Raw genomic sequence first — 23878 nt, 5'->3', positions numbered from 1 at the left:
CTTTTTCTCTCTCCCCGTCGTGTGTCGTGGTCCTCCGTGTTGCCGCAACCTTGTGTTGCCTCTGGAGTCGAGTCGAGGTCTAACCACTGCCTATCCCACCAGCTATTTTTAACGAAACGGCCTGCCAGCCAACTCGCAGAACGACCGAAAAAAACCCAAACGGCAACGCGTGAACCAAGCCGGTAATCGTCTCGTCTGTCTGCTCGATCGTTGGAATAGAACGGTACTGTTTGGGGGAGAATAAGGGTTAAAGGGCCGACTATAGCTGCTCGCCCCGCGCTAGGCCAGACGGTACGTCACGGTGCCTTATATCTCCTATTCTATGCTCGGAGGACAGCCCGGTCCCGGTCGCACTGGGCCGTTGAGGGCGTGAAAAAGGGGGGGAAAAGCCGACGCCGTCTACTCTCAAATGTAAGTGACGCTGGAGTTCCTCGCGGTTTCAAGCCGGGGCCGGGGCCGGTGGTGTTATCCAGGCGCAAATGAATAGGCAGCCCCTTATTCAGGAGACCACTTCAATGCTGATACATGGACCTCTCATTACAGATTGTTCCCCTCTTCTCCTCATCTTCTCACTTCTCGTTCCTCCTCCGAGCCATAGACCCGAAGAGTTTCTCTCTCGCATACTCTAACTCGTCCTGAAACCATTCCTCTAATGTCTGTCTTTGCCAGGTAGCTTTGTTTCATACCTACCATTATCAGCCAATATCCAGGAGCTTTTGCTATCCTTGACACAGAGACACCATGGTCCAGCCGGCTCCCAACGGGGGCTCGAGGAAGATATCCTTCAACGTCTCTGATCAGTATGATATCCAGGATGTGATAGGCGAGGGAGCGTACGGGATCGTCTGGTAATTCTTGAACTCTCTCCACCGTTCAATACTTGGTAACCATGCCTAATCGCTCCCCATATCTAGCTCTGCTGTACACAAGCCATCAGGTCAGAAAGTTGCCATCAAGAAGATCACACCTTTCGACCACTCCATGTTCTGTCTTCGCACTCTACGAGAGATGAAACTACTTAGATATTTCAACCACGAGAACATTATATCCATCCTTGACATTCAGAAACCCCGCAACTTTGAGAGCTTCACCGAAGTCTACCTTATTCAGGTACGAGTTATTCAATATGGGAGTTATCGTTGCATGAATCGTATTAACACGCTGTCGCAGGAATTGATGGAAACTGACATGCACCGAGTCATCCGTACCCAAGACCTTTCTGACGACCACTGCCAATACTTCATCTATCAGACCCTAAGAGCACTTAAGGCCATGCACTCTGCCAACGTGCTCCACCGTGATTTGAAACCGTCCAACTTGCTCCTCAATGCAAACTGCGACCTTAAAGTTTGCGACTTTGGACTTGCTCGCTCTGCTGCCTCAACAGACGACAACTCCGGATTCATGACTGAATACGTTGCAACCCGTTGGTACCGCGCCCCAGAAATCATGTTAACATTCAAAGAATACACCAAAGCCATCGATGTTTGGAGCGTGGGCTGCATTCTAGCTGAAATGCTCAGCGGCAAACCCCTCTTCCCTGGAAAGGACTGTATGCTTGCTCTATCTCCCAATACCTAACTTAAAACCCCCTTATTGCATTGGCTAATAATAATGTTTAGACCACCACCAATTAACCCTCATCCTGGACATCCTTGGAACGCCAACGATGGAGGATTATTACGGAATTAAATCCCGCCGTGCACGAGAATATATTCGTTCCCTACCATTCAAGAAGAAGATTGCGCTGAAAGCCATATTCCCCAGGACTTCTGATCTGGCATTAGATCTATTGGAGAAACTTCTTGCCTTTAACCCTGTCAAGCGCATCACAGTTGAAGAAGCACTGCGTCACCCTTACCTGGAACCCTACCATGACCCAGAGGATGAACCCTCTGCGGATCCCATCCCAGAGGAGTTCTTCGATTTTGATAAGGATAAGGACACACTGAGCAAGGAGCAGCTCAAGCGTACGTTGAATCTCCTCTGCCGCCTATTATTCCTTACAGTCAACTAACGGATTATGAATATAGTCCTCATATTCGAAGAAATCATGCGTTAGAGTTCTTTTTTTTTTCTCCGCTTAACATTTCGTTCCCATTTCCTACTTGTGATATCTAACTAACAATCTCTCCACCGCCTGTTCTCTATTTCCCATTTTTTCTTTCTACAAATATTGAAAAAGAAATGTGGAAACCACACGCAGTGTGTGATTTAAGGTACAAATGGCTGGACCTAGGGAAATCCGCTATCTTTGACAGTAGCCTATATCATTGCAGTCTTGAATCAATGTCTATATGCTTTGGAATTTTGATTAGTGCCTCGTTTTATAGATAGTTTGTCAGTGATGCTGTTTTGAGATATCATAGCCACATAATGTTACACTTACACTGTCTTTGACTTTGATGTTAATTCCAGCATTTAATGAATGAGTTTTCGGATTTGAATGGTCTATACTTGAAGATGCCTGGGCGGGTCATCTGTCTTGCTCTCTAGACATTTTCCACTCTTCTATAATAGGTTCAATTCCCTCCCACAGACCGCCAGGGGAAGGCTTCTCAGCACATACGTCCGGTTGGACCCCAAAATTGGAGACCAAATGGTCCCTCGTAGTCGGCCCAATGGTTGCAATTCGATAGTCAAACCTTGACCACCTGCTCGGTGTCCTCTTCTTTCCAGGGGCCTGTACTGAAGACGTATGTTCTTCTGGTTGATCTTCCTCTAGGAGTCCTAATTGTTGCAGCATTACCTTACACCCTGAAGGTGAGAAGACCACAACCCATATTAACTGTTTATGCGGACTGGTATTTCCCGCAGATATATTGGCCTTATTAGCGCGTTCCTCCATCTCAAGAGCTGCTACAAAATCCTGCCCAAAGCTCTCCATGACTCCGGTCTCATAGACAACCATCGTAGCAACTCCGATGCGCTCCTCTTCGTCTAGAGACGGCGACATGAGTGTCTTCGGTATTATATCACGATGCTGTTCGCCAACAAGGAAAAGAAGAGGTAGCTTTTCCCTTATACCTCTCGAAGGCCCATTCCCATCTGATGTATTCCGCCGTAGACCGTTATAATGGGCGAGAATCAGGCCAGAGAGTTTCTCTCCAGTGCCTGCCTCTTCCCCTATAACCTGGGAATGCGGGAAGTAGACATCGCACAGTGACTTGAGAGACCTATACGTTGCTGGGCCCACGGAGTAAAACGACAGAGAGTGAGAGAGGGTTACGGTGTGGTTTTCTAATATCGAGCGAAGAGAGACTCTGTTAGCCGCCATGTCCTATATTCAGCAGCGTAGACGGCCGACACTTACTCCCTACCTCATCCTGTACCATCCGAGAGAATCCTTCAACTGCTCTCTGGCTAGTGAATATTATTCCGCCATACTGTTTAGCCACGGCACCCGAGAGGATCAAGTCTTTCACCTTTTGTAGGTTATTGTGGTTGAATTTGTGTTCCAAGACCGGGATGAAACACGGCTTGAAGCCTTTGGACGGCGAAAAGTACTCCTCGTAGCCATCATGAGGAGTTGATTTTGTTTTAAGGAAATATATCGGGATCTCTTTGGTAACGGGTAATAGAGACATGATTAAAAACTGGCGGATACATATGTAATTAACTTGCAAGAAAGATCAATGTTTGGTAAGAAGATAACTATTACGGAGTAGTTAGGCTAATGTAATAAGCTTGACCGCGGTACCTCGGAAGCCACTAAACAGTGCCAGATATCTACTTCATATAAGCTACATGATATTCTCAATAGCTGTGTATTCATTATATCCCGTGTATTATCAGGCCTCTTCGGGATCGATGGACTTCATCATCTCTGTGAACGACGACTAGCACACCCACTGCCATCAACACCAGCGTAATGCTGTGAGTGTACGCAGTAAGCATGTTGTGTCCACTGGCATGACACCTGGTGCCTGCTTATATCACAATACCCCAGTACGGACTATATCCCTACTATAGGAGAATCCATGAGCGGAACTGTTCGGCAATGGGCCTATATCTCCACCGCGGGTGTGTCAGTAGGCCAATCGATTGTATCCAGGTCGAACCGTGTAAGTCAGGGGAACTTAGACAAGAAGGCCCCCGTTAAAAATGATGTTGAGTGCGGCTGTGGCTCCAATGTAGACCTTCATCATTCGATGAATCGCGCATAGCTCACACAGCGAAGGTTCGCGGGCGGTTAGATAGTTAGAAATATGCAGCCAGCATATGTATACCATATTTATACAAAATTCCTTTAGTGAGCTGATGAATTGGGCTTTGTGGGGTTATAGCACCACAAACGAAGAAAACTGCTATAGCAGGGTAAGAGTAAGGAAAATGAACTAGTCACAGTTGTGTACTCCGGGTTTATAAGAAAGCCAACAAATATGTAATTCCTAAGCAACGGCTCCATTTTAGCTCGCAATAACGGATGGGTCCATACAACAGAAACGTGCTGGAGACAGCCGCCGGGAGGATTAATAGATATCAAGGCGTAGCACTGTGACTCAAAAAGAACCCTGCTCGGTGGGGAGAGGATAAACCAACATGCAAATACAATATCCACAGTCTAGTTGTTGTTAAGTATAGCCCATTTCATACCAATAACAGCTGCTCTAGGGGTATTCTTTTGATGTTGGCTACTGTGGAACACTTCTCGATAATGAGAAAGAAAGTAGGGCTTCATATAGGATCCCAAAGGGAACAGAAGTGGTATAAATACCACAGCCCCAAGTAGATAGATGGAAGACATCATCAGTTCAGTATTACATAGGGTGGAAACTCTCACCTGCCAACACTATGGAGCGGGTTACCTCGAAGCTCCTCTTTTTCCTCGCCATATTTCACTCTTTCATCTCCCTTTCGGGTGCCGTGCCATCACCTTGGTTAGCAGCACTGAGATCCCAATATGACACGAACAGAACCACTATGCCCTCTCATGGTACCACGGTAAACAACTCCAACGTCACAGTAGACTTCGTGTCTGCGCTTTCCATAGCGGATTCAGTCTCTAGCAAGCTGGTCAGACTCTCTGACATCCCAGCCATTGCTCTTCCGCCGAATATCTCCAATTATGATGCGTATGCGCAGCTGGCAAGCCTCATGCCTCCCTTACCAGCTGGCACAGTGGGACATGATACTGCAGAGGTGCTAGCCGCCATCAAAGCATCCATTAAAGCAGTACCAAGCAACTATACGGCCAGGACTGGCCTGACTGAACGTCAGCCAGGGCTGCGGGTTATGTTTGTAGGTGACTCCATGACCCAGGGCAAAGAAGGCGACTGGACCTGGCGCTATCGTATGTGGCAGTGGTTCCGGGATCAGGGTATAGCTGCCACATTCGTTGGTCCATACACTGGTACAGCACAGCCCGCAGAGCCTCAAGCTCCATCACCGCCGCGGCTCTATGGAACCAAAGAGCCCATGGGCGCCGTCAAGGCCTCAGGAGGCTACGCTCCCGGAGCCTCTCCCGAATTCGACAGCCATCATTTTGCCGTCTGGGGGCGTGCAGCTGCGGTTGACAAGGGCCTCATCCGCGAGGTCGTCGCAGCACACCCGCCGGACCTGATGCTCCTGATGCTGGGCTTCAATGACCTGGGCTGGTTCTATAGTGATGCCGCCGGGACGTTGGACAGCATGCACACCATTATAAACAATGCACGTGACGCAAACCCGCGCCTCAAGTTCGCCGTTGCGAATGTGCCGCAGCGCAGCTTCATCGGCGGCCGCGACGATCTGCCAGTCAGTACGGCGATCTACAACTCGCTTCTACGGGCTGCGCTGCCGAAATGGAGCACCAAGCAGTCGCCCATCCACCTGGTCGAATTGCAGGAGAACTACGACTGTGAACCGAGCGCATGCGCGGCTGGCTATGATGGCCTCCATCCGAATGCGCAAGGTGAATTCCAGATCGCGCGTGCCTTTACACTTACGCTGGTCAATGATTTCAAGATTGGCTCTTCCGCATTAGAGGTTCCATCAGACATTCCATCAAGATCTCTGCCCGTCCCATCGAACTTCAAGGTGGTCTCTAGTCCTGGAGGAGTGACAGCTACATGGGACGCAGGTATGTTTCGTGATTGTCCATTTTCCAACACGCTGATTGGCTATTTCACTAGTAAACGTATTAACTTACTAACGAGCTCTGCCAATAGTGTACGGTGCACATAGCTATGATGTCGAGTCTCGCATTTCAGGGGTCACACAATTCTCCGCTGGAAGCGTCCCTGCCAATAGATGGGATGCCCATTGGACTCAAGATGGCTGGGTATATGATGTCAGAGTTCGAGCTAGTGCTGGAGATACCATTAAAAGTGACTGGACGGCGGTGTTGTCTGCAAAATCAACCCCTAAAACGGCCCCGGCTCCTGTGAATGTGCTTGTTGGGGCTACATCAACTGGCTTTGATGTCTCGTGGGACCCTCCTACTGGACCTTACACCGATTCGATTACCCAGTATGAGATCTTGTACTGGGACAAGGATGAAGAATGTGCATTTATTACGAGTGCAAGCTTCCTCAGCTCCCCTGCACGTATCAAGGACCTTGTACCTGGACATCGCTATCTTGTAGCGCCAATTACTTGGAACGCTGCTGGTGGAGGATTCCCTAAAATCGTGAACAGCGTTATGGTCGGCAGAGGGACACCACCACCACCTTCTAGTCTAGAGATATATGCTAACGACCCAACTACAATTGAACTAACCTGGGCTGCCTCTCCCAACGCCGCAGGGTATCGGCTATGGTCACGCAATGTGAACAAGCCAGGCAGTATATCGCAGGCACAAAATAATACTGTTGAGATGACCTGCAGCGATCAATATCTCCTCTTCCCGGGAACTTGGAATTACGAGTGGTGTGTTAGTGCATACAACGGCAATGCCGAGTCTGCGAAAGGAAAATGCGTGCTTGCCCCTTCTCCCGGGCCTTCCCCAGCACAAAAAAGATGTCCACCCCCGCCCGAATGGTGTCCAGCTGGAAGTGGTCCCAAGTTCCCTGGAGGCGGCAGCGGTGGTTCGACCCCAACAGGCCCGGATGGACCGGTTCCCACCGACCCTAGCAGACCCTGGCCTATCAGTACCAATGGCCAGTGCAAAGGCCCCGACTGCAAAATGGGTGTTTGCACTGGGCTTCTTTGCGTTTCCTTTGGCTGCCGCGGGTCTGATTGCCTTGATGGTGTTTGCGTAGGTCCCGACTGTATCGTCCGGGGATGCATTGGGCCTGGATGCACCAATGGTGTTTGCACTAGTGACGGTTGCGTGACATCTGGCTGTGTGGGCTCAGATTGTAACAAAAACAGACAGTGTCACGGAGATAAATGCATTAGTCTCGGCTGCGCTGGTTTGGACTGTGATGATAATGGAGTCTGTAACGGTCCAAATTGCCATGAACAAACCTGTAGTGGTCCTGACTGTACGGATGGCCACTGTACCAGCGATGATTGCACTGGCTGGGACGGCTGCAAAGGCGAAGACTGCCATAAAGGGCGGTGTACCGGCTCCAATTGTAGCAGTTGTTCTGGCCGAGACTGCCATGATGGAGAATGCACTGGCAACAGTTGCAACGGCTGCACTGGTTCCGACTGCCATAATGGACATTGTACCGGCTTTGACTGTCAAAGTTGCACCGGCAGAGATTGCTATAACGGTAGATGCACTGGGCTACAATGTAGCAGCTGCGTTGGCTTGGACTGTATATGTGCCGGCTCCGAATGCGGTTGTAAGGGTTCACGGTGTGCCGGGTGCAAGGGCCCAGGCTGCTCTTGCTTCGGACTAGCCTGCGTGTGCAATGGCTTCGGATGTACTGGCTGTACCGGATTGGGCTGTAATAGCCCTGGACGAAACGGCGGTGGCGGCGGAGGTGGTGGTGGGATCGACGGCTGTACGGGGGCTGGCTGCGGTTGTTCTGTATCTGGAGGCTGTCACGGCGGAGACAAGGATGGAGACAGAGACGGCGACAATAAGCCTACGTCAACAGCTTCATGCATTGTGAAACAAACGGCCTCAATATGTGCAGAATATTGCACTGTTATAACTGATATAGCCATGGCAACAATGACTTCTTGCACATCGACAGCCTGTGTCCCGACCATTGGTTGTGAACCGACAGGGACAACAACTACTATCACATCGATGAGCAGTGATGAATGCCTACATGTTACCCCTCCTGCTACCTTTCCTCCTAATGTGGATCCTTACAATGGCTGTGCCCCTTGCTTGATAGGGAAAGCCATCCATGGCCCCGGGATAATCGCCCAGGACAATATTATAGCTCGAGATTTATCTCAGCCAACCTATGTTTCTCTCCACAAACGTGGTGCGGCTGAAACTGTTACAAATATTGGCAGTTGTACATTCGCTAAAGGGAATAGCGCATTAGCTCCTGCATATACAGGTGCAACTCAGTACATCGCACACGCCATATCCAATTCACTACCAAAAAGTCAACAGATGCCAAGGTGGTATAGCAAAACAGACTCCGACTGCGTTCCAGTGGTAACGCAAGTCCCTGATGCAGATGTTGTTGGGCGAAATGGTAATAGCAAGCGACCGAGTATTGAACACGTTTGTAAGTTATATACTCTTGCATACCTCCTGCCAACTATAAAATCTAGTATGACTGACGAACCTTTTATAGATGAAAAGAACTGGCTGGGTGATTTTTTTAAATATTTAATCCAAGTTCAGGGCTGGAGTTGTGAAGAATTCCAAGAGCACATGTTTATGCCCTGCAATTCACTCCAGCTCGTTTATGATGGTCTAGCGAGTAATAGACATTGGGACTTCATCGGTGTGACAGCTGAGCTAAACATTATAAAAACAGCTGTAAGTCGTGTTCTATACCTTACTTCCATGGACCTCTAAATTATTATGCTGACGTGTTGATATCCCTTTATATAGATCGGAGGTAACTGGGAGCAGGACATAATAACTAATGCGGATAATGCTCTCGGGACCGAGAACACAAAGATAACCCCTCACACCCCTTGGGCTGGGGCGAAAGGAAAACTTTCCGAGAGAATGCTAGTTCTCCAGAGACTAGTTATTGCCTGCGACATCTGGACTTCCGACTACACATTTAACCCCCTTGACCGCACCAACAGCCGCATTTATTCAATCCTGTAAGTAATGGCCGTGACAATAATCTTTCTTGACTGGTCACACTGACGCTTCGCTCTTCTAGCTTCAATATTAACCAACCGAAACTTCCAGTTATCTACAAATATTGGATGGAACACATCCGGGTTGGAGGTGTGATGGCCATTGCCAAGAAATATGTTGATTTACTAGTTGCATCCATCGAGGATGGTCTTAACAACAGCGCCCAGAAAGCACTGGAAGTCCCGGGCGGTAAAGAAACATGGGACGAGTGGCATACATCCCTGCAACGCATGAAAGACGTATACAAACTTGACTATCTAAACGACGAGAGTGTGTGCACCAGGCCGATCAAGCTAACCTGGAAACGTGTTCCCCTATCGGAAGGATCCGCTGGCCTTGGTGCTCGGGACGTATGCCCCCTCCCTTCTGCACCAAATACTCCTACTCCCACGAAGGCCACAGCCACAATGGATGAACCGCCCAGGACACCGGAAAACCCTTCCCAAACTTCACGTAAACCTCAAGATCCGCCGCTTCCAACTGAGCCTTCCGGCGGATACTACTGCTTCCGCGACCACAACGAGAACAAGCGATGGAACTCCTTCGGCAAGGAGGAGGCATCCAAGTTGGTCGTCGATCTTTGTTCTATCGCTGACCTGCTCCCAACATCAAATACATTCGGCTATGCGCTACGGGGTAACAATGGGCTTGTGGCCTCAGTTACTTGGGCTCAAGACCAAACGGGCTGTTCGCTAAAATTCGATCTGCCGTTGAACACCTATTGTGCCTACATGTTTAAAGCTATGCTTGATGCATGTGGTGACCTTAATAGCGACAAAGCCTATGGTGGTGCATTTGTAGACAAATCCAAGTATGGATGTGTTACCTGGTGGCTGGGTGCCGACTCTACAGCTTCGCAGGACCGACTATTGACACTGGGACAACAATCAAGAATACTTACACAGCCTGAGAAAGAAGCTCACCGAGAGATGCTTGCTACTCTTGAGCCAGAATTGCCGAGGCTGAAAAAGGAGGTACAGGGTTGAAACCATCAATTTCCAATTGTAAGTTTTTCAAGTTCAAAGTGCTGTGAATAGAATATAGATTGAGACTTTTCACGTATCAACCCTCGACTTTCTTGCTATTTACGTGGACGACCACTAAGTACATTGAGATCTTCATCCCTTGCTAATATCAAACCGGATGCTTCGCAACGTTCGTAAAACAGTTCAAGCTCTTTCTGGTACTTTCCATCCCATATCCAATCCTCTATATCAAAACGTCTGCCTTCATCTAACAGCCTCCATATCCTTTTTCGGTTTCTTAAGCGTAGTGGAGCATTTTCTAACGAATTTCCTGGCTCGAAGGCCTCCACTTGAGCAAGCTTCCGGACGAGTTGCTCCCAGTCCCAAAAGTCATCTTTAGAGTATGAAGGTTGGCCGTTGCTATGTTGTAATGGCTGACTTTCGAGGATGGCTGGATCTAGATCCCAGAGCCATGGAAGAAGCTGTTGACGGAATAGAAGATCACGCCATATATTTGGCGATAATTCGTAGGTACATGCCACCCCAGGGTCAGAAAACGGGTGGAGATGGAGGCAGATGTGCTCAACTATCTCCATTGGAAGCTTCTTCATCAAAATGGACTTTTCAGAAAAGCCAGACCGGCGGCCTTCAGGAAGAGGCTGAAGATAGCTCAGAATTTCAGACGTAAGGCTTTGTATAGGGTATGGTTCTACTTCATATTCCTGCGGATTGGAAATAAGTATGGGGAATTAACCTGAGAGTGGGAACCGAGAGGCATACAAAGACTTCTGGAATACCAATTGGCCATCGCGCTTCACAAATGCAAGCTCGTCTAAAGTAATAAAAGTGTGGCTCCAATGGCTTGCGAATGGTAACCGAATATTGTAGAGCACGATTTTTAGATGCGCATACCCGATTTTGTAACACCTCATAGAATTGACTGAGGGTTCTTGGCCCTGCTATAGCCACTCCGTGGCGACGAAGCGTAGTACGATAAGAACTTAGGCGTTGCATCATGTCTAGACATTTTGGGTGAAGCCCAATATATGCCTTACCCTGTAATGTATAATTCACCAGTTTCGTCTGTTCTGCTGGTCCACAATAGATATCCTCGATTTCGAGATCTAAAAGACTCAATTAGGCCTTTATTTATTAGGTAACCAATCATTGGGGTTACAGTGTAGAAAAGGGTAGCCAAACCATCTGCACCGTATACCTCTACCGGTACGTCGTGACCAGGTCGACCAATCCAGACATTACCACCAGGTACGGAATCGTATTCGTAGTCCTCAGCATGGATTGCGCATGGAGTCCACCACTCGTATCTTCTGTAATTCTTTTCTCTAAGTTCGGTGGGAGCCTTTACAATTGCATAAGGTAGATTGGTAGTTAGCAAATGGAACAACATAGTTATGATACTGATATAAAATCCAACTCACCACAATTATTGGAACACCACAAACGGCACAACAGGTATCCTCGTCCTTAACACCTCTTTCAAAAAGAACATCGAGTTCGCTGTCTAAAGGACGGTCACTCGGATGGCACTGCATCTGTATGGCTAGGAGTAGTATATCTCAATGAAGGTTTCGGGCCAAAGGATTAAAGTTGTCGCTTTCAAGCTGGACTGGGAGGTTGATAGAGATAACAAGGGCCTTTAGCTGAATCTTGTGTGCCCAACGATTCCATCGGTTATTTATCCTAGATGTAAGCAGTAGAGGCCAGCTGTTGATACAGGCGAAAGCCTTGATGATGCTGTTCTTCTAAAGACCAAAGGAACTACGCCCTGCGAAATACATGCTGATGGAAGAGCTCAGCACGTGATAAGCGACAAACGCGCCGGCCCTCAGCGACCTAGTTAGGTCCATATTTGTAGTAGATACTCCGTAGCCTGCGACCATTGACCGGTTCTCAGGCAGGATCGAGATGAGCATTTAGGGAAGAACGCAAGGACTTGGAAGCCATAGTCTACTAGAGGGGTGCCATTCGTGACCCGTGCATGGACTAACTGGAATGTGCAAGTTACAAGATAAAGAAATTTGAGGGCGTCAGAAAGACACTGTGTGTACATACATACAAGATCTAAAAATGCAAGAAGAACTATGGTATAATACCAGCTTATTGAGAGTCCAGGACGTGGAGGTATTTTCTCTCCTCCCTGAGTTCCCGCTCGGTGGCTGGTGGTAGATCTGCGTACTGGGAGCTTCTGTATCCAAGCTGTAATTGAGAAGTTAGTAAGACTCCCAAGGAGTTCGGACGGCTGTAAAATGCATACCAAGTAGTGGAAAGTAAGGGTGTTGAGATCAGTCGGTTCAATTCCCAAGTCCTTGAAGGTCTTCGCGGTTGGGTCGATTTGCTGGTCAATGAATTCCCGTTCAACTTCATCAGCAGATGTGATGGGCCACCAGAGGAGTCTGTTCAACCAGTAAGCAGCAGGCTTCATGATAGCCTTTGGAACGTTGATGTGTCGGCGCTTCTTGATGATTTCACGGTCAACAAGCTCGGAAATCTCCTTGGTAGAGTAGTTCTTGGGACCGTAGAGCTCGAAGGTCTGGGCAGTGGTCCATTCTTCCATGAGCATGATTTCAAGAGCCCGGCCAACGTCAATAGCCTATGATCCAGTCAGAAATGGGATTTCAGTTAATATGCTAGAGGGAGACTTACGTGAACTGGCCAGTATCGCTCCTGCATGTGATTGGAAGTGAAGATGTTGGTAACTCTGGCAAGTCTGTGCAGAAGCCTGTCCTCAAATCCGAACATCGGGGCTGGTCTGACGATAGTGGTCTCGGGGAAAATGGATCTTGCAACGTTTTCACCTTGAGCCTTGGTCCTGAAGAATTCCGAAGGGGAGTCAAGACTAGCGTTATACGAGGAAACATGGACGTATCGGTCAACGTCATATTTGGCAACTGATTCCACAATTCGTTCTGTTCCTTCAACATGGATATCCTCATAAGAGAAGTTCCTATACCAGGTTATTAATATCGTGGTAATGTTAGTTTAGCGCACTGGGGATTCTTACTTCGTGGGGTAGTTTCGGCCGATCAGGTTGTAGACAATGTCGGAGTGACGTACGCTCTCCTCGATTGATTGGGTGTTGCGGAGGTCATATTCCTGTTACTGTCGTTCAGCAAAGAGTATATACCAATCGCAGTATTTCGCATGCATACCATGAAAACAACTCTGCCCAGATCTCCAGTAACCTTTAGGTGCCGTTTGGTCATCTCCTCTCGGTATGGGACGATAACGGTGCATCCTTGACGCGCTGTGAAAATACCAATATCAGCCAAACCATCCCATCCAGGCGTAATGCGGTTTCCCCATACCAAGTCTGTTCACAATATAACGACCCAAGAAACCGGTTGCGCCGAAAACGGTAGCAGTGTGTCCTGGAAATTGATATAATTTTTAGTATCTATAGGACTGCCAATAGCAGATATGTTGTTCGCAAGCATACCTCCGAGAGACGACCTAGTGACGATTCCGACGTTAGCGAAAGTGCCCCCCTTCCCTCCGTTGCCATTGGCGCCACACTAGGCCTAGGAAATACATACCGTCCGCCCTGCACCTTTATAATTGGAGATCCAGTCCGGGTAATGAAGACATCCTGTATGTTCCTGCGCTGGATGTGAGGTTGAGCTCGCACGGGAGCTGATATTGGGAGGGCGGCCTTGGGGCTCAAGGCGCTCTGCACGGCGCGGCACTTCTGCATTGTGACCCTGGTCAATGAACCATTTAATGCCCGTCGAGAGCAAAATAGTCCACCACAGACGCGGGCCGGTCGAGAGAGTTGCGATATCAGGGGAGTCCGACGATGGCTTGTCCTTTGTCGTTTCTCGAAAGTTGATAAATCGCTGGCTGTTGATGGGAGAGCCTGAAGCCGACACTAAGCCTGATGCGGCGATAAACCTTGCCGCTTTAACGCTGTTCTATCCAATAGAGAAACACGAATTACATCGTCGGTTCCTCTCGTCTTCATCTTCTTTTGACGACATCTCCTGTTCTCTAACATTGTCTACGGCATCTATGTCGTCCGCCAGGCATCAGCTAGGCGCTGTTTAGCTAATACGCTATACTGTTATAGCTGCAGATAGTGTTGTTTCGCGCGTGTATATGGGATGACAGGATAGTCGCTTCGAAACAGTCGAGTATTCGCAGCTATGAGAAGAGACAACACCTCACAATTGCCTGAAGAAAGAATACAGCGTTCGGGAATGATCATAGATCTGCATACTCACTATGGGACTTTCCGGGGATTCATGTTTCATATAAGCTTGCCGATGACCAGTATCATGCCAGATAAGACACTGATATCTGACGGACCCTCAACGCAGTGATTAAAGTGGAAGCTTTCCATCCAATGGTCCTCGGCGAACGATTCCGATTGCCCACTCAGAGATGCGGTACAACATGAGTATCAAAGCGCTGTGACCACGAAATGGCCTTGAACATGGCCCCCAACTTAGAGGCAACTAGCAACCAGCTCACAGTAAAGCAGAGATAAAATCTGAGATCACTGCCTATCCAACAATCGGCTTGGTAGAACGGTGGAGACCCTCAAGGCCATTACATTCCATATAGCCAATAGCAGATCATACATGGCCTTGTTTGAGGTCCAAAGTTGATACATGCTATTCAATTCAACCTCTCCTTAGGGTCCAAGCGTTCCGTGCGAATCCAAGAACCTGGGAACCTGGGCTTGAGTTTTTACTGATCACTATTTAAATATAGATCAATCGGAGTTTTTTACTTACTCCGTAAGGTGTGCCAGACTTTGCCATCAGCCATGAGTCAGTCATCATAGACTAGAAGTGTGTTAACCTATCTGTGGTTTGAAGTCGAATGACTTGATACACTCACCTCTTACGAAAAAAGTCAACGAACTTTATGAACTATCATGTGGACAATAATATAATGTTACCACGGTAGTGGTTGAAGTGGCAAATAGACTAATCAATCGACGTTATTGTCAGTCTAGCTTATTTTATCTAGGAATCTAGCCGACGGTTGATGTCACCAATGCGTTCCTGAGCAAAACCATGCATTATGAACTAATGCATCTGAAGACCGGGGCGGAATAGCACCAAGCAAAACAATACCCTTCGTTGAACGCCGAGAGTCTTTGGAAAAGAAATGTGATATCAATACACCCCACCCTAGGATATCCCGATAGGCCCAAGCTCATACACCCACGAGACAATACAGAAATGAATAAACCCGCCTTTAGTAACCTGGAAGAGATATAGATCCTCATAAACGTGCCATAGGCCACCAAACGAAAACCAACTCCATGCTGTACAAATGGAAGAAAGCGGGCCCTATTGTGCCTGCGAGAACGGTAGTATCATAATTCATACTTGTGGCTTTTTTTCGAAAGGTTCAGAAGGAGTAACCTCATATGTCGTAGTGATATGAATGCCTCCGTGCGCAGAGCGGTTGATCTCAAGGGACTGGTCCTCTGAAGATGCAGTGGCCCCGCGCGCACTGTTAGTGCTCTGGCTAGCAAATCCCATCTGCGCCTGGTTGTATGGAAGGGATAGCTCCTCACTGCAGTGGTCGTCGACTGTCCTGAGAACAGATAACTGGTCAAACCGGGATGACTTAGACATCTTGCTGAGTTGATGACTGCATGTCCCAACTGAAGATGGGTTCTCGCTGTCTCTGGGTGAGGAGTCGTCGCTTGTAACCGTCCAGGCCCTGGGGCTGAATATTGGTTTTATACAGGGCGCATTAATGGCAAGGATGGCAACAAACTAGAAGGTCACCAAGTCAGCATTAGAAGTTCTGACAGCCGGCAGCTGAAGGCATAGTATGTTTGCGCTGAGGTGGGAACATACACTTTCTCTTATAGCCCAAATAGTGCTAATATTGATACCATGGATGGACTCGATGGACAGAATACAACGGAGAAGAGTTGCAACCATGATAAAGAGGCCTCCACAGAGCAATAGCCCAATGACCATCTTTCTAAATACAACGCATTAGCCTCATCGATAGCATATCTGGAACATGGGGGAGAACTTGCCGTGCTAGTGGTATCCGAACTCTTACCAGAAGAGGTAATGGGATCGAAAGAAGAAGCATGTCCGTGCTATGTGATGGTCAGCTGGGATTCTTTCTCTATTAACTGGAATACTCACAGCAGATTCGTTGTTGCTACTGTAATGTAGTTCGGAATACCCAGGGTACAAAGGTCTATATTTGTCAGTTCAGAAATACTGGGCCATGTGCTACCGCTCTGTGAGAAGTCGAACTTACCTCCAGGGTCCGGATTGACCTGCCAATTTTTTTCGATAGGACGACAGTGTGTTAGGATGGTTATCATGCTGATAACATATGTGCATGCGCATATTATGGCAGCAATCTTGACCATCCTCTCCTTGTATAGGCCTATCCTGGAGAAGGTTTAGCTTTCGTCTTTTATGTTGCTCATGGGAGAGGCAGAAAAGACGCGAGCATACGTTAACCGGGCATAAAAGAACAGCATGCATGCTTTGAGAGACCAGATGAGAGTTGTATACATCAACCAGCCCGCCAAGTTGCATTTGGTACCAAACTCCAATGTTGCAATTTCATCCGGGGTAAGAGCAGCTCTTTGGGCGTCCGATAGGCCGATATTGGTCCCGGTTTGTCCTGCGCGAGAAGTTTTAGTCGGCGAAGTGTCGAGAGCGATAGGCATTCCACGCTGTCATACCTATTAATTCCAGCATCGCGAGCTCTCCCTGACTTGACAGTTAGTTGTCTGTTTTAATCTTGGTCTAGAAGGGGAAAGCAACGAGGAACAGTTTGTCTTGAAACTACTAACCGACCACAACAACAACACCAGGATGATTATAAAGTCATCTCCATGCCAGTTCCAACGTACAATTTTCAACCTAGCGCCTATTCGCAGCAAGATGACCGCAACTCCAATTCCATACTCCGTCCACGCCTCATTCTTGAACGGCGTTGACTTTGAATCCCACATCTCGCTTCTGGCTCTATACAATCCAGGAGAAAAGCCTTGGACAGTGACTTTGATGGAAGATTGAGCCTCCTTCTCATTGTCCACAGAGTCGCCTGTTCCAAGCAGTTACTCCCTGTTCATCGATATGAAGGCCATAATTTTCTGTGTAGAGAAGAGTTAGTTAAACTGTCTACCGAAACCCATCAAAGTCACCATGCTGATTGATCTAGTATTATATAAAAGGGTCACGCCATGCTTAGATCGTCCCCGGCACATAGGAAAAGCAATAATGCGCTCCGTCCGAAGGGCTTTTTGTTTATCGACGACTGCCTCTTGTCGACACCTCGCAAAGTACCTAGCCTTAACCTTGGTGAGTTAGTGGGCTATTTAGTGAACCCAACAGCGTCAATTCGAGCTATTTAGTGGCAACATTCTGAGCGTCTCCAGCTGCAGACAGACAGAATCCCAGCACCAACTGCTCTGAGTTATCTCTTCGCTTCTGGGGGAGTTTGGAAGTGGTGGGTATCTATTCGCTGTATCAAATTAGAGGCAGACAAATCGTCGATCGATCGTTGCTGAGGGCGGGTGCATCGCTTGCGCTCCAGGCCAATAGAGAGGAACTCTTCAGGTGGCTAGCCCCGAGGAAGGTTGAATCCGAGTCTCCTCTCTCTACCGATCATATTTTGTTTCCCATTATTATTATTTTCATACTGGCGGCATCCACCATAGCACTGTGGCATCCACGCCGTTTCCAGGACGGATGATGTTCCTTTTTCGCCTCCATGAGGCAAGAGTAGTGGGTGATCTTCAACTTGTTCGCTAACTAAACCACAAGATCAAATAACTAACTACTCAGTAGCGCCTGGTTGCCTGTATGGCCAGATGTCAACCGATAACTAGTTACCCTTTGGTTAGCGATAATCATGAAGTTTACGGATTTCCACTGAGATGGAGGTTACCTTTTCCACGTAACGTCCTCGAAGTTCCTCCATAGGGTTACCCTTTCTGGGCGGGAAGGGCATCATCACACATGCCAAAATAATACGAGGTTCACAAGCAGCATCACCTCAGTAGCGCAGAAAAGCCGTCGATCTCCCTCTACTAGTTCCGATAGTGCAATGGGACTTTTCCGGGGTACCATGATCTCCTCGCCCAAGGGAAGAATTGACAGCGTCCCGAGAGCACCTGGCCGGCCAATCAACAAACCCTATCTGCCACTGTCATGCAAACTACTGAGAGAGAGCTCTTGGAGTGGGTTCGCTGCCCTGGCGGGGTGAAGACCGACTTTTCACACCTCAGTCGCTTCCAGAAACCCGTCAAAGTTGCAAAAACAGAAGCTAGCATTTGGCAATCGCCTTGTGTTTTGAATAAAAAAGAGAAGACAGCGAAACAAAGTGCTAAATAGCTAGCTAATTACGGAGTAACCATGAGTTCGATTTACGACTACATTATATGCGGGTATGGAAGACCATCAATGATAGCTCTGACTGGCATGCACTAAAATGCTGACAATTGGATGTTAGGGGAGGCACTTCAGGCTGTGTTGTCGCTGCGCGGCTTGCAGAGGACCCAAACCTCAGAATTTTGGTCCTCGAAGCAGGGCCTGATAGTGCAGATTTAGAAAATGTTCATATGGTGGGAGGGTATACAGGCCCTTCCGCGCCCCTAAACCAGCCATGCATACATACTAACAGGGAGTCCTAGCTGGTTGAACAACTTCGACTCAGAGACTGACTGGAATATTATCACCAATCCAATGCCAGGTGTGGATGGCAGGGAAATTAAGCTAAGCAGAGGACGATTCCTTGGTGGCTGTAGTGGATGTAACGGCACCTTGTGCATCCGTGGATGCAAACAGGACTACGATGATTGGGGTCTTGAGGGTTGGAGCGGAGAGGAATTCTTCAAGTGCATGTCAAAGGTGTGTTCTACCCGATCTTTTTACGTGCCCTCCCAGGAAGACGGGAATAATAAGAGAAAAAGAAAGGCGGGAGACAGAGAAGGCTAACACTTATTGACACACACGTAAGGCGGAAACATACCATCCGAAGCCGTGGCTGGAAAGTGCGGAAGGTGTTCATGGAACTTCAGGCCCCATTCATACGGAACCCCACGATCTTGCCCCGATATCGAAGCGGATTTTGGATTCGTTCATTTCTAAAGGCATTCCATACAAGGGAGACTTATTCTCGACCGGCGAAGTGCCCCATGGCTGCGGCCATGTTGTAAGGACTGTACATAAGGGGCTTCGATCAACTGCTGCTGACTACCTTACCAAAGGCAATCGCAAGGATAACGTAACTATCCTGTGCAATACCTCTGTTGACAAGGTTATTATTGAGCCCCGTGAAGGTAGCTTGAAGGCTACAGGGGTTGCAGCCATCTCAACCGCCGACAAGACGCATCGAACTTTCCAAGCGACACGGGAGGTTATCATTAGTGGCGGTGCCTATTGCAGCCCAGCTATTCTTTTGCGATCTGGAATTGGGCCAAAAGAGGAACTCGATAAACATGGTATCCCTTGCAAAATCAACCTCCCTGGTGTTGGCAAGAATCTAATGGACCATCTCGTAAGTTGTACAATCGCGCCCTGGGCTGGAAAACAAAAGGAAACATGAATATTCCTGATATGCCTTCTCCCCGCCAATCTTACGCTGCCTTTCAAGCCACCCGCTAAAACATCATTAGATTGTAGCTATCTTTTATGAGACTGAGGAAGGTCTAACAAACGACCATCTCGTCTATCACGAAGGCGCCTTCGAAAAGTCCTACTCCGAGTGGAAAGAACGCAAGTCGGGTTTCTTGTCTTCGTTCCCTTTTGGAGCCTTTGCCTTTGCCCGTGTTGATGATCTCCTGGCAGATGTGCCGGCCTGGAAAAATGCGCCGCATGAGGAAGGGAGAGACCCAATGGGACTCGCCCCATGCCAGCCAAATATTGAGCTATTCAACACCGAATGCTATGGTGGACCGAAGCACTACAACATTTTCCCAACAAACAGCCATACCTTCTCCTTCATTGCCGAACTCTTTGGTCCTAGATCTCGCGGCTCTGTAACTCTTAAATCAACAGACCCTCTTGATCCACCCGCAGTAGACTGCAACTACCTTGATGACCCGCTTGATATGCTTGTTATTACCGAGGCCTGCAGGTTGGGGAATGAGATTCTCACTGAAGGACTTGGAACGAAGGATATTATCAAGGGTTCTTGGCCTCCAGAACTCAAGCACCACACCTTCAAGACCAGAGATGAATGGATACCTTATGTCAAGGAGCATGGAACAACTTGTAAGTGTTATCAAGTTTTACGTCATATAAAATGTATGTTTATGCTTATTTAACCGGGCTTAGGCTATCACCCTGGCGGAACTTGTGCCATGGGTAAATCAGATAATCCAAATGCGGTCCTCGACGAGAAATTGCGTGTACGAGGCGTTGCTGGCTTGAGAGTTGCAGACTGTAGTGTCATGCCCACGTTGCACGGAGGACACAACCAGATGCCAGCCTACGGAATTGGCGAAAAATGTGCAGAGATAATTAAAAACGGTAACTAGAAGGCGAGAATCACTTCAGAAAATTTAAAAGGAGATGATCCAATAGGAAGGGGATAAGTAAACGGCTCAAAAATTATTAGCGTTGGACTAGTTAGAATCTCTAAATAGCTAGCTCTGTGTTGTGACGCTCTTCAGGCGTTCCCCACGAGCGAGAAAATACCGCAGCTCCTTAGGAGGCTTTCCATGCATGACTCCTCTATCCGGTAACACGTAATCAAACCCGTCCCCAACACCGGCATCTTCAAATTGCCGTCTTAGGTCAGGGCCAAAACCAGAAGCCGTAACTCCATCTTCAACTTTGATTGAGTGCTCTATGAAGTCCAGCACTACCAAGATCCCACCAGGTGCTAGTCTTTCAACAAGCCTCTTCATAGCAAGGTCGGGGGACTTGAAATGATGGAGAGCAAACCCGATGATTACCAGGTCGAAATTAAAATATTCTGGCTCAGAGAATCCCTCAGACGGCTTATCTGACAGCAGGTTTCCCTTTTTAGCAAACATTTTGTCTGTTGGTAGCCCCAGGGCAGCAATGTTTTTGTTATATTCTTCAACCATGTTTTGGGAAATGTCAATTCCAATGGCCTCCGAAACATGAGGTAGCAATGCCTATATAGACGATTAGCGTAATGTTGATGGCTGCAACTAGGACAATATCCCACTCGTGTCATAGATCCTGCACCGCATGCATAGTCAAGCATCCTGAATGGCTTGACATCGCCAGTCGTATCACCCCATTGCGGGCAAATCCATCTGGAGCGTTCTCCAACTTCATTGCCAATGATTCGAAGGGCTTCTGCGAAACGAGTTTCGTATGTCGAAGCAGCAGCACTTAGACATTGTCAGTATTGTCAGTATTCCGGCCCTCCTTTGGTAGACGTTGGATGTCAGGTAGGTCCGCAAGATTCTCACTTGAAATGCGCCTCATTTGTCGCAGCTATATCCAGCATCGTATTGGAGTATCTTTGTATTCTAACAATAGATAACAAGGGCAGAGGTGATAGGAATTAATTGTTCTTGAGATACAAAGAAAGGTCTTGGAATAACAAATGCATGGCCTCAAGCCATGATTTATATATTTTTTGCCCCCTTGAACATCTCCACGCTATCTCCAAATACTCTCAAGCTCCATATTCTATGGCTGTGAGTCATGGCAGGTATTCTTCACGAATGGCTATTCTGCGTTGCAGAATGTACAAGGGCCTCGGACACATACTCGGACACATTCTCTAGCTTATTCTTGGGAGATCCTCGGATGCAGTCAGCCCCGGATACCCGTGAACCCAGCCAGGGATAGCAAGACTAGTTCCCGCGACAATCCCTCCTCATATTAGCAGTGTGAAGCAAGGCTGAACATGGTGGTGATGCTGGTGGTGATGCTGAGCTGTCCAGATGGTTGGTGGTTTCGATTTGATATCTGGAGAAAAGCTAAAAAAAGAAAGTTGAGTAAGGCATGACTAAGCAATTGCTTACTCATCAAAGCTTCTACGGTTGGGCGCAGGGACCACTCAAGCTCTCTGGCTTCTAAACATCGTTGACCTTGCTCGACGCCGCAGCAAACAGCCATCTCCTTCCAGCGATTTTGATAGTGATGCCAGGGACAGCAGAAGCCCTCAGAACTCACTAGATTATATCACCTCACGCTCAAATATCGGCCTCCCGCTCGTCTCCGCGACTCCTTTCGCTCGGTCTCGTCCCTCCGTCCGACGCCGTTTCGCCAAACCTACCCGTCACCATGCAGGTTGACAAGATCCCAGATTTCCTTGCGGAGAAACGAGGGGAAGCTCTTGATGAATCCCAGTCACTGCTTTTACAAGTTGAAGATTTTTGGGAACGAAAACTATGGCACCAGCTCACAAATGCTCTGATAGAGTACTTTTGTCTACCGGAGAGCGCGCCCCAGAGGCTGTCCTTTTTCAAAAATTTCATCCTTACCTTTTCAGACAAGATAAATCAGCTGAAATTTGTAACACTGGGCCTGATGGCATCGACACAGTGCAGTGGTTCGTGGGACCGTTGTCCTTATATTTTTGCCCGGATTTGACTGCTAACGAATGTTCCTTAACTAGATGACCAAGAGCGACTCTCCTTCCTAGCTTCATTGGCCAGCAAAGTTGATAAACCAGAGTCAAAAGATGCCCACGTGTATGCGATTGCAGACGTTGCTAGTGTTAAACTACGGTTAAAGGACTTTGAGGGAGCTCGAAAGGATCTCGATGCTTCACAGGCAGTGCTGGACATGTTCGACTCCGTCGAGAATGTAGTCCACGCAGCGTTTTACAAAGTAAACGCAGACTACTATCATGTAAGCAGTGACGAGTCTACTTTTTGGAAAGGTATACAATTTTGCTAACGAACCATAACATAGGCGAAGCTTGAATTTGCTTCATACTACAAAAATGCTCTCCTATATTTAGCGTGCATTGATTTGCAGTCTTTGGCACCGGAACATCGTGTTGCCAGAGCGTACGACCTGAGCGTTGCAGCTCTAGTTTCTGATACCATTTACAATTTTGGTGAACTATTGCTTCACCCCGTCCTGGATGAGCTAAAGGGTACCCCTCATGCCTGGCTTCGGGAGTTGCTTATGGCCTTCAACCGAGGCGACCTTAGTGCGTATGATGTACTGGCCGTAAACATGGATAAGAACCAGTTGCTTCAGCAACATAAGGTATTCTTATATCAGAAGATATCTCTTGCCGCCCTCACCGAGATGGTCTTCCGCCGACCACCTCACAATAGAAGCATGACCTTTGCCACCATATCAGAGGAAACCAAAGTTCAACCCAATGAAATTGAACATCTGATCATGAAAGCCCTCAGTCTGGGTCTCTTGAAAGGCACAATTGACCAGGTTGCACAAATAGCACACATCCACTGGGTACAGCCAAAGGTCCTGGATATGACTCAAATCGAAGGAATGCGCACGAGACTACGTGAATGGGATGCTGGAGTTAACCAGCTCGGCCACTGGATTGAAAGTGTGGGGAAAGATGTCTGGGCTGCATAAAGAGCCTTTGCCGTCGCCCTCAACAGTCGTGTAATTTAAACTGCACCTTAGCTGGGAAATAGACCAAAGAATTCAATGTTACCGACGGTGTTAAATACGCTGGTACAATGGCATTTTCTTCGCCTCCAGCTATTCTATGACATTCTCGTAGGGTACAAAAATACAAAATACTATGTTCAGGAACTCCAGTACGGAAGTTTGATTTGATTTGAGCGATTTACAAAAACATCACACCAATAGATTTGCATAAGCAT

The 23878-nt window shown here is 47.8% G+C and overlaps 10 protein-coding genes across 10 annotated transcripts; 5 read left to right on the top strand and 5 right to left on the bottom strand.

The window, feature by feature from the left end:
• Positions 1 to 741: 741 nt before the first annotated feature.
• On the top strand, positions 742 to 2017 carry TRV_07105 (uncharacterized protein; the record flags this gene model as incomplete). Its single annotated transcript, XM_003018833.1, has 3 exons — positions 742 to 848; positions 915 to 1552; positions 1623 to 2017. 3 exons carry the CDS (start codon positions 742 to 744, stop codon positions 2015 to 2017), a joined length of 1140 nt encoding a protein of 379 aa, XP_003018879.1.
• Positions 2018 to 2476: 459 nt separating this feature from the next.
• Positions 2477 to 3587, bottom strand: TRV_07104 (uroporphyrinogen-III synthase (UroS), putative; the record flags this gene model as incomplete). Its single annotated transcript, XM_003018832.1, has 2 exons — positions 2477 to 3126; positions 3314 to 3587. The coding sequence occupies 2 exons, from the start codon at positions 3585 to 3587 to the stop codon at positions 2477 to 2479; spliced, it is 924 nt and encodes a 307-aa protein (XP_003018878.1).
• A 1207-nt stretch (positions 3588 to 4794) lies between these two features.
• TRV_07103 (uncharacterized protein) lies at positions 4795 to 7181 on the top strand (the record flags this gene model as incomplete). The annotated part of the gene is made up of 3 exons (XM_003018831.1): positions 4795 to 6061; positions 6150 to 7007; positions 7054 to 7181. 3 exons carry the CDS (start codon positions 4795 to 4797, stop codon positions 7179 to 7181), a joined length of 2253 nt encoding a protein of 750 aa, XP_003018877.1.
• Positions 7182 to 7430: 249 nt separating this feature from the next.
• TRV_07102 (uncharacterized protein) lies at positions 7431 to 10140 on the top strand (the record flags this gene model as incomplete). Its single annotated transcript, XM_003018830.1, has 4 exons — positions 7431 to 7672; positions 7825 to 8818; positions 8894 to 9114; positions 9177 to 10140. The coding sequence occupies 4 exons, from the start codon at positions 7431 to 7433 to the stop codon at positions 10138 to 10140; spliced, it is 2421 nt and encodes an 806-aa protein (XP_003018876.1).
• A 95-nt stretch (positions 10141 to 10235) lies between these two features.
• TRV_07101 (uncharacterized protein) lies at positions 10236 to 10730 on the bottom strand (the record flags this gene model as incomplete). The annotated part of the gene is made up of 1 exon (XM_003018829.1): positions 10236 to 10730. One exon carries the CDS (start codon positions 10728 to 10730, stop codon positions 10236 to 10238), a length of 495 nt encoding a protein of 164 aa, XP_003018875.1.
• A 1507-nt stretch (positions 10731 to 12237) lies between these two features.
• Positions 12238 to 14114, bottom strand: TRV_07100 (uncharacterized protein; the record flags this gene model as incomplete). The annotated part of the gene is made up of 8 exons (XM_003018828.1): positions 12238 to 12336; positions 12395 to 12730; positions 12784 to 13084; positions 13142 to 13233; positions 13290 to 13450; positions 13577 to 13652; positions 13674 to 13993; positions 14075 to 14114. 8 exons carry the CDS (start codon positions 14112 to 14114, stop codon positions 12238 to 12240), a joined length of 1425 nt encoding a protein of 474 aa, XP_003018874.1.
• Positions 14115 to 15470: 1356 nt separating this feature from the next.
• On the bottom strand, positions 15471 to 16798 carry TRV_07099 (uncharacterized protein; the record flags this gene model as incomplete). The annotated part of the gene is made up of 4 exons (XM_003018827.1): positions 15471 to 15872; positions 15957 to 16086; positions 16260 to 16514; positions 16581 to 16798. The coding sequence occupies 4 exons, from the start codon at positions 16796 to 16798 to the stop codon at positions 15471 to 15473; spliced, it is 1005 nt and encodes a 334-aa protein (XP_003018873.1).
• A 2023-nt stretch (positions 16799 to 18821) lies between these two features.
• On the top strand, positions 18822 to 20617 carry TRV_07098 (choline dehydrogenase, putative; the record flags this gene model as incomplete). Its single annotated transcript, XM_003018826.1, has 4 exons — positions 18822 to 18986; positions 19117 to 19635; positions 19754 to 20351; positions 20415 to 20617. The coding sequence occupies 4 exons, from the start codon at positions 18822 to 18824 to the stop codon at positions 20615 to 20617; spliced, it is 1485 nt and encodes a 494-aa protein (XP_003018872.1).
• Positions 20618 to 20725: 108 nt separating this feature from the next.
• TRV_07097 (uncharacterized protein) lies at positions 20726 to 21564 on the bottom strand (the record flags this gene model as incomplete). Its single annotated transcript, XM_003018825.1, has 3 exons — positions 20726 to 21223; positions 21304 to 21445; positions 21527 to 21564. The coding sequence occupies 3 exons, from the start codon at positions 21562 to 21564 to the stop codon at positions 20726 to 20728; spliced, it is 678 nt and encodes a 225-aa protein (XP_003018871.1).
• Positions 21565 to 22349: 785 nt separating this feature from the next.
• TRV_07096 (uncharacterized protein) lies at positions 22350 to 23624 on the top strand (the record flags this gene model as incomplete). The annotated part of the gene is made up of 3 exons (XM_003018824.1): positions 22350 to 22617; positions 22684 to 22919; positions 22983 to 23624. The coding sequence occupies 3 exons, from the start codon at positions 22350 to 22352 to the stop codon at positions 23622 to 23624; spliced, it is 1146 nt and encodes a 381-aa protein (XP_003018870.1).
• Between the last annotated feature and the right edge of the window lie 254 nt (positions 23625 to 23878).

Source organism: Trichophyton verrucosum (assembly GCF_000151505.1).
Source record: "Trichophyton verrucosum HKI 0517 chromosome Unknown contig00896_1.f1.exp, whole genome shotgun sequence".
In the NCBI taxonomy this organism is placed as follows: domain Eukaryota; kingdom Fungi; phylum Ascomycota; class Eurotiomycetes; order Onygenales; family Arthrodermataceae; genus Trichophyton; species Trichophyton verrucosum.
This window is presented reverse-complemented; position numbering and strand designations above follow the sequence as displayed.